We start from the raw sequence: 9,802 nt of genomic DNA on the forward strand, positions 1-9,802 counted from the left end.
CCAATGTGGATTTTTTTAATTCCCATAGCGGCTCTTCTCTCGAGCTGCAGCAAACATGTCGGAGCAAGCAGTGAAGCTTTCTCTCTCTGTCTCCATTATCTAATTGTAATCTTTACTATTATTATAAGCAGCGAGGGCTATGTCTCTATGTGTCGCTATGGTAACGATAAAGCAGCCAGTCTAACATACCGTGCTGTTGTAAAAGTTTTAGACTCTAAAAGTGAAGTGAGGAAGCTTTCAAAAAAGAATTCCACGACTAGATTTTTATATTTGATGTTTCATATAAAGCTCAGAAAACAAAAGATACTTCAATGAAATCAATATATTGATGTGAGCAGCTTTAAAACAGCAACAGCAGCTCTCCCTCTGTACACCTGCACACACAGTGTTTCAGGTACTCAGCAGGTTGATTGTACCTACTTCTGTCTCTTCATGTAATCCCAAACTGCTCCAGGAAGTTGAGATCAGGGTTTCTGTGTTGTTGAAGAAAAAGTTCTTTATGACTCCGGTTGTGTATATTTGGGCTCATTTTCATTGCTCCAGAATACATTTGGGACCAATCAGATGCCTCCCTGAATGGTGCAGCATTATGGATAAGAATGTAAATATCTAAAAGCGCCTCGAACATTTGCACTGGATACTTGATTGAAGGATTTGATTTATATGCATAGCGTATTCATGTTAATATCGGGAGTGTCTTTTGTCAGTTAATTGCGATAGTTAGCGGGCACGTTGCAGAAACATGTCAAGTTGCTCGGGGCGATATAATTTCATCACGTTGCTTTTCCACACACAGAATTATCTTTACTCAATCTTATTTTAATGTTGTAAACTTTTTGTAAGAACTTGTTTTAAACGTGTCTTTACTCCACCACGACTCCTCAACGATGTGCATGAACATATTTTCCGTAAATGTATCTCTCCACATAATAGTCTTAATGTTATTTTCACAGTATGTAATACTGGTGAAGAACACTAAGCTCTTTCATTTGATGCATTTTTGCCTAAAACTTAAATTTAGTTAAAATTTTGTCAGAATCTGCTTTAAAAACACCAACATGTGTAAAATGTGTGTAATGATAAATGAACAGAGGCGATTACCTCAGTGACCTGGGTGGTAGTTATACAGCCCTACCATAAAGATATAATGCAGCTTGCTCTTATCTGTTCACTATACTGCTGTAATATTTTTGACAATGTGATCATCTAAACCAGGGTGTCAAACATAAGTCCCGTGGGACAGAACTGGCCCACCGAGGGGTCCAATCTGGCCCACTGGATACTTTACAAAGTATGAAAATTACAGAAAATGCCCCTTTAATACTATTCTCACTTCTTTTCACTCATCATTAACAGTTAAGAACATCAAACTTGAGATAACTGACTTGCAACGTGATTCAGATTTGAACGACAAATTCACCTCGATGGGCTCGGACACATTTTATCGCTATCTGTTACCAGGGTAACCCCAAACTGACACACCTGGCTGCAATAATGTTGAAGATTGTTGAAGTTGCAAATTTTTCATGAGACATCTCGGGCTGTTCATCTGTTTTGTAAATAGATGGTTTATTATAGTAAAGTTATATAGATTTTATATTACTATAAGTTATTACACAATGGTTTTACTAGTTTGGCTCACTTGAGATTAAACTGAGCTTTATGTAGCCCCTAAACTAAAATGAGTTATTTTAAAGCATCACAGTCTTGTTATACTTATTTTATTGAATAACCAGCTTAACTAATCTAAATCTGTTGTTTTCGTTATGATTTATCCATCAATAAATATCCAATAAAACTCCTCTACTGAAATATTTGTCTTTAACTTGTAGTGTGAACTTCATCCCTGCAGGTTAAAATCTTTCATAATTTTTCCACTTCAGTGCGTCTGTTATTACAGCTCAGTTCAGCCCAAACATGTTAACGCTGCCTTGTTTATTTGGTCTCTCCTCCCACATATTTGCGGCTTCTCGACACACGAGCTTACGATAAATGAAGATCTGACGTTCAGCGGCCTGACAGATCATTGTAGAGGCTTGTTCAGGGTGTGAACTGTGTACCTGCAAGCCAACATAACAATGATGAACTTGACCAAGACCGTGACTGTGACACTGCACCTGTGTCCAATCATTACTGAGCTCCTTTTTCAGTACATATACGGTAACCCACATGTTCATATTTTTGCTACATTCTAACGATCCTGTAGATAAATGAATGGCGAATGCGTTACAAGTGAGTTTAACATTTTATTTGGAATAGCGACAAGTTACGTGTATGAAAATAAATTTAGGTTGTAAAAAAAGAATCATTGATACAAAAATATCAGCCTCTCCATCCATTCAGCATTCATCATATTCACTCCACCCAAGCAAAAGCACACACTGAAATGCAAAGCAGACCATCAAGCGGACGGCGTCGCCTTATTGAGTACCTGCAGAGCATTCTATTTGCAAGAATAAAAAAATAAAAAAAGACAAAACAATACTGCTAAAGGTCTCATCATAGTACATTGTAACACATTTCGGAGCTCATCTGCAAATCCCGCTTAAAATAGTTCTCTTCCGCGGAGCAGGCGTGCAGGTGGTCTGTGGAGGGGTAGTAAGGTGCGTATTCAGGGGCGGAGAAGCTCTCCTGCTGGCTTGGCCAACAGTGGGGCAGGCAGTAACAGTCCTGGAGGTTGCAGTGCTGGTAGTGGTAGTGCTCTGAGGTGAAGCCGTGGTAGCTGGGCTCAATCCTGGTGGGTGAGTCGTAACAGGAGGACGAGGAAGAGGAGAAGGAGTCCTGCGGCGAGTAGCTGTTGTTATCTGTGGGGCTGCAGAGCTTCAGAGACTCTGGTGAGGAGCAGGGAGCCTGAGAGAGAGAGAGAGAGAGAAGGAGGAGGAGGAGGATGGTGAGCATGGGGTCACAAATGTGTCACGTGTGGAGATCAAAATGACACAAACACTACATGTTTGCGAATAATTCATTTCCTTTATTAAAACTGCTGAAATAATAATATTCCTGTAGTGGTGTTTGTATCTCATTTGGATTATTAAGTCAAGCAAAGACAGATCTGATTGCCAATTAAAAACAAACAAACAAACAAAACAAGTGGCTATAAATTCACCTGCAGACTACACAAATATAATTGCTATAAACTGAATTGAAGCCTCAGGGCAGGTGTCTGCTAGGAGGAAAACAGCCATGCCAAACCTTCATTCCAAAACAATAGAATTTGTCGTTGCCTGGGGTATTCCTTATTATAAGACCATAAATGAGGCCGTTCACCAGTGGACTGAGAAGCCTCTGCTGTTCGGCATACATCATGATAATCTAACTGACATTATTTAGAAATATTTCAGTATTCAGTGTTTTCCCATTAATTGTTGTCACCTATAAAAATGTATTTGTATTAATGAATAATAATAATAATAATGATAACAATAATGAATAATTAGGCTACATATATGTGCCGAACAGATTATATCGCCTAAATAAGGTCAGAAATGAACTTGATTTCGCTTTATACATATTTATAAAAGACAAAAAATCATAATAATACTTAAAATGACTTTTCTTGAATGGAGTTTGGTTGGTGTCAGTGGGGAAACCTACCATCCCATGGTCATAGTAGTCCGCATCTGAGGAGAGTCCATGGCACCAGGACAGTGGGAAGGTGTGAAGGGGAGGAAAGGAGGCGCTGTACCCGCCGCCGCCGCTGCTGCCGCCGCCGCCGCCGGTGCTGCTGCTGCTGCTGTTGACGCTGTAGCCGTTGCCGGGCAACATCATGTCCCCAAATTGCTGCTGGCTGTCGTTAAAGGTGCCCTCCTGCATCTGGATGTTATACGAGCTGTCAGGGACCGGGAACGCCGCGGTGCACAGCTGGAGGGCTCGCGCGTTACAGCCGCTCGTGTCCGCTTGGGGAACCGATGGATGAGGTTCCACATAGCGACCTGACGGAGTTCAATAGGAAAATATTAAAAAAAGATGCCAAACGTAAATGAAAGCGAAAAAACCTCATCACAAACTATAGATGAACTATTACAACCCTGTTACACATACTCATCTTCATATCGGCTACATACCGAAGTTTGAAAATAAACCCACTCAAGACTTGTGTTGAAATTCATATTCAAATCTGTTGATTCTTATCTAGGCAAAAAAACTTAAAAAAAAAAATGTACCGACATAGATTATTAATCGGTGAGATATCCAACAGAGCGCATCCAAATAAAGGTGCACGGTTGTCTCTGCATGGTAATAGACCACAGGAAGACATTTAAATAGGCCTATAAGTTCAGAGAGTGATGTCATGACACCATCAGCCAACACATTTGAATGTAGCTTACGTTTATAAGCAGGGACCCTGCGCTTTTGGAATGGAGCTGATAATAGTTCAACTAGAAATGCATTCCACCTTCATGTTTCTGAGGTAGAGCTTCAACCCAGCTGCACTTTCTGCTTTTATGTCTTACTGCAACCAGTGTGGAGGTTTATTTTTAACAGTTTGACAAACACTGGGAGTTAATATCTAGTTGTATGTGGCTGGGTTTCTTTTTTTCTTCTTTTTTTTTTTTTTTAATGTGGGTAGTTTCAAAACTGCATGCAAATTTTACAGTTCAATTTGCAAACGGTCGGTTCAAACCCTACGATTGCCTTGAAGTTGGATACAAATGCTGCAGGATATTAATAGGGTTTTATTGCTTTCAATGAATGTCTGACACTGGACTTTGGATATTGGATATGGCTGGGGGAACTTACTTGGGAAAGTGGACGCGCAAAGATCCTGAAGTTCCAAGACAGCCGGGGATATCTGTTGATGAGGAGGAAGAGGACAGATGGGGAGAAAGAAGAAAAGAGGAGGTGGAGGGAGAAAGAAAGAAAGAAAGAAAGAAAGACGACATTATTAGATTTTTAGTTATTTATATATTTTTCCAAGAACATTTGGATTTTACTTTGGAAGGGATGTTTTTGTGCTGATATTTAAGTGGAGGGGTTTTTTCTTCTGAATGTGTGTGTGTGTGTGTGTGTGTGTGTGTGTGTGTGTGTGTGTGTGTGTGTGTGTGTGTGTGTGTACAGAACTTGTGTGTTTAATGACTTTGTAAAAAAAAAGGGTTTTACTGGAAGAGCAATCAATCATTTACAGAGGCAGTTTGTTGCTTTTGTTCAGTGAATGTTTTCCCCCTCACCTGTTTTGCCGTGTAGTGAAAAGGCAGAGAGGCAGTGAGGATGCATTAGAGAGAGAGGGAGGGAGGGGGTGGAGGGGTGGAGTGTGTATGTGTGTGTATGTGTGTGTATGGGGGGGTTTACCGTTTTAACTTTTTTGCTGTTGGCCTCCTGGGCTCTGAGCCTCTGCAGCAGCTCTTTAACCGTGGTCTTCACTCGGACGCCCTGGTATACTCTTGGCTTATCTGCATTAAAGAGAACAGCATGTCACTCATGTTTACCAAACACACACACACACACACACGCACACACACACACAGCCGGAGAACACAATGGCAGATAGTGACTATTCTCTTCAGCCCACACTGCTCAACCCCTCCTTCTTCTTCTTTTCCTCCTCTCTCCTCTTTCAGCACAAGCCCACGATGTGTTTTTCTTCCCTCAATTTCAAATTACAAAAAAAAAAGAATTGAAAAATAAAAAATAAAAACGTCATGCATGATTTTTGTCTCCATTTTCTCCATGAGATGTCTTAATGAATGTGAAACGTGGTCAACTTTTCTGTGGCGTGAAACATATAAAACATGTTATAATAAATACATTTATAATAAAAAAAAATGGAGTTGGAGCTTTGCTCAGCTCTCAAATCTGCCAATTTTTTGTCCGAATTTGCGGTGCGTAAAAGCGGATTTGCAGGAGCTCAGTGCCCGCTGTGTATCTGGGTCTTTTTCAGCCGTTTTTCCCCGACTTCAAAGACCCCCAGTGCCCCAGTTCAGGGCTCCCTCTTTACGGCACACCGCACGTCTCAGCTTTTTTCACTGCGAGCCTTGTGTGTATGTGTACTTTGCGCTGCCGAGACACTCCACCCAAGACCAGGAAACAAAGGAAAGCGACACCGTAAGTGTATATTTCTGATTAAAAACGCACATACGATTGATTGATCAGTGAATCCGACAACTTTAGATGGAACTAGAGGTTGAAATAGGTTTAGGATCGTTTGGAAATGTTGGATAGAAAAAGACGCTTGCGGCTTCCGCGTAAAAGGCAGCGATCACCCAAACAAAGAACCGCGTTAAAAAACATGAGGAAGAGAAGTCTGCAGAGAGATCGGTGACTACAAGTTTATTCTCTTCTTGGAGAAAGTGATGAAGTTGTTGAACTGAGCTAAAGATGTGTATCATTCCGAAGAGAGACATTTGTATCGGTGAAAGCAGCTCCACTATCCATGAAAACAATGTCTACTCTTCACGCATTTCTGCTCCGCGTTATTTTTGGTCCTGACATTTAGTCAGAGTGCAGTTTGGGTTTCAGATTAGATCGTTGTTGTGTTAGGGAAAATTTCAAGAGCGCGTTGTTTATAATTCAAACGTCAGGTCTGCTCCGATCTCATGTTACTTTTATTCAAATCACATCAGCCGCACATCTGGGGATAGCCTATGTGACTGTAAAAATGCTCACAACGCTTAAACATGGGGAAGAAGTGGCCGTAAGTTTTCCTATAGGTGAAGCTTGATTAAAGGCACCACCAAGAACGCCTCGCATAGGTGCGCGTAATTCAGGCCTAAAGGCGTAATTTAAAGCATTCAGGAGTGGCGAGCCGTTTGGAAAAAGGCGATTTGATAAGAGACGAAGCCTCCGCTGCGAAACCATCATCTGATAAATATTCATACATATCTAAATGCTACTTCATGATTTGTCTTAAAAGTGGCAAATAGTGGGACAAAATCACAGTGCAGACACATCCCACTCGAACGCGGTTCCCTTTAACGTCCTGTTACGCACAAGCAGTCCGAGTACAAAGTCTATGACTCAAATCTTATTTCTTACTTCTAATTATTCTGCGTTAAAAATGAAATGTTTGAAAACGACGAGTTGCATGTTCTGACGTGTGTTAGAGGACGGTGATCAAAAGAGTGAAACATAAACCTTAAATGTCGATAAATCTGCATCTGCATGTATGTGAATGTTTGAATGGAAACAAAGTCGACAGTACTGATCCACCCATCCACACTAGGAAACAGGTGGCATTAAACTACAAAGATTTACCTCTTGAAGTTTAATGTAACTGCTGGTCAGCTTGTATATGATTTAAATTTGTGATGAAATGAACAGTTAAAGGAAATAAAGCCCTCCTCATTAAGCATGTGACACTTCTTTTAAATTTGCCACTAAACATCTCCTTTGTTCTCTTTTTCTCTTTTCTATCTAACAGGTGATAAATGCAACTAAAAAGGATTTCCAGATGAAAATCCGAGGTGAAACTCACCAGACATGATGGCAGACATGAAGAGAGGCTGCCTGTAGAAGACCTGTGGAACTCCACAACGTCCTTTTTTGCCTCAGCAAAATGGCCAAGAACGAAATTTGTACAAAAGTCTCCAAAAATCTCAACAGAAATGTGTTCCAGCACCGTCAGAGCATACAACAATATAGTAATATAGCTGGGGACATATTAGTTTGTGATTTTCTCCCTCCATGCCTACTATTTAAAACCCCTAGAACTCAATGATTTGACAATGATTTGATTGCGCGTTACTTTCAATTTGAATATTCAGAGGCAAGCAACTTATATCGATTTTTCAACAAAAATCACTACGCATTGACGTTGAATAAACTTTACTTTAATGTAATATAATAGTATTTCACACTTTGACCGAAAATAAATCATACTTTTATTAATTTTATCCTCCTTTTGCAATAACAGAGCATCACACCCCCTCATTAAGCACTACAGCACTGGGTGCTGCCTGTGCGCAATTTAAACACCACAGATGACCATATATCGATGGTCACGCGCTTATTGGAGCCCTTTTAATTGCCAATAATGTGTTCAAACATATTTTTAAGCTTTATTTTAGAGAAAAACAGATAAAAGTGGGAAAGAAGTGGGCGTGGCAAAGGGCAGCAGTCATCTTTGCCATCGCAGGCCTTCAGCTTCTCCTGCAAGTGCTGTGTGAGCACTCACCTGCTGCAGGCTACAGGTAGCAGCCTCACCTCCTAAAACATACTTTAATACACTTTATACATTTTGAATTAAAGAATATCTCAGAATAATGAAAGGTTTCCTAGTTTGGTCTCCATTTTAAAACACACCCTCTTGATACTTTTTCATGCAGCACTGAATCCGTACCATCCAAAATTGCCACTGAAGTTTAAAGTTAAAACATTTATTTGTTAAATAGTTAGTTTTATGTGTCATTAGGAGTTTTTGGCAGCTGTCTGTGTGCGTCACAGGGCAACATATTACCCGCCTAACCTCGCAGTGGACTTTTAGTATGATTTCACAATGTGAGACAAAACACAACAGAAGTAACACTGTTATTACACATTATAGCAAAATACAATGTTTTATACTAATTATGTCATCATGAGCCAGCTGTAAACATCTGGGGCAATTTCGTCTCACAGATAAAGTTGTTCATGAAACCCCGGTATATTTTAATAGTTATCACTACTATTAATACCCTGTTTTATTTTAATTTTGTATTATTAGTAGTAGTATTAGTAGAAGTAGTAGTAATAGTATCATCATCATCATTATTATTATTATTACAATTATTCTGATTATGCCTCATAGCAGAAGCAGCAATATTCCCACTCCATAAAAAAATGAAACATTTTAAACGATATTAAATATTTACATTCATATATTTGATATATGAAAGTCCTCTTTGGTCATTTCAAGCTCAGTCCTTTCTTATATAAAGTTCTCTCCTCACTGCATTACTCCACAGCAAGTGTTTTTCGTCCCAGCTCACTGCTCCCAGTTCCTTTCATTCAGTTACTGTCTCCTCTTGCAGCGGCACATGCTGCCACCTAGTGGTTATAAAACAGAACTGCTGCTCTGATGGCTGTTTGTACTGTAGCAGTGCGTGGATTCACTTATAAAGCTTTATAAACTGGAACTGGTGTGTATTTAAGTCGTTATTCTTTTTATTTAAACATAAAAACTGTGAAGTAATTAGAGCTGGACCTCATTGGAACTATTTGGAGCATGTTTGCAGTGATGGCCTCTACAATAAGATGATGCCTCACAAGCAAAAGAAAAAGCAGAAAAGTCAAAAGCTAATATTATTTTGAGCCAATATTACACAGTATTTAAGACAACTTAAAAATAAGAATCTAATCTCTTGAGTTTATTTCTTTTTTATTATTTATATTATTTGTGTGTGTGATTTTGTATTGATTTTGGAGGTGTGTATTAAGCTGTATATTCTCTTTTATTAATTCATTTTGTTAATTAAAAAATAATGTAATGGTTTACAACACACTATAGTGTAGTTGTGTGCATATATAATGATGTTTCTAAGTGTTTATTGTCATGTAACATATTATAACATATATTTTTACTTTTATATAATATATTTTTTATTTTAATGTCATTATTGTTGTATACATATGTTTTTTAAAATGTTTTTTTGTCATATCTATCTTTTTGAGATGCTGTAACGATGAATTTTCACCACTGTGGGATCAATAAATCAATAAATGTGTCTTTATTTTTTATCTTTTATATGGAATATGGTGTTTAAACAGTTAATAATGACCGTTTAATAACACACTGTAACACAGGTGGAATTATATACAATCATTTAGCTTCAGCATAAGATTAATTTTGCCTGTGTATATACACAGATGGTCACTGTTGAATCATATA

General features: G+C 38.8%; 1 protein-coding gene across 1 annotated transcript; it reads right to left on the reverse strand.

Moving 5' to 3' along the window:
- Positions 1-2,265: 2,265 nt before the first annotated feature.
- On the reverse strand, positions 2,266-5,539 carry linc.pou2af1 (lnc RNA pou2af1). Its single transcript, XM_062419226.1, has 4 exons — positions 5,290-5,539; positions 4,741-4,792; positions 3,595-3,932; positions 2,266-2,850 (listed from the first exon to the last, which is right to left on the reverse strand). Exons 3-4 carry the CDS (start codon positions 3,811-3,813, stop codon positions 2,500-2,502), a joined length of 570 nt encoding a protein of 189 aa, XP_062275210.1. The 5' UTR covers positions 3,814-3,932; positions 4,741-4,792; positions 5,290-5,539; the 3' UTR covers positions 2,266-2,499.
- Between the last annotated feature and the right edge of the window lie 4,263 nt (positions 5,540-9,802).

This window comes from Scomber scombrus, chromosome 5, assembly GCF_963691925.1.
Source record: "Scomber scombrus chromosome 5, fScoSco1.1, whole genome shotgun sequence".
Classification (NCBI taxonomy): domain Eukaryota; kingdom Metazoa; phylum Chordata; class Actinopteri; order Scombriformes; family Scombridae; genus Scomber; species Scomber scombrus.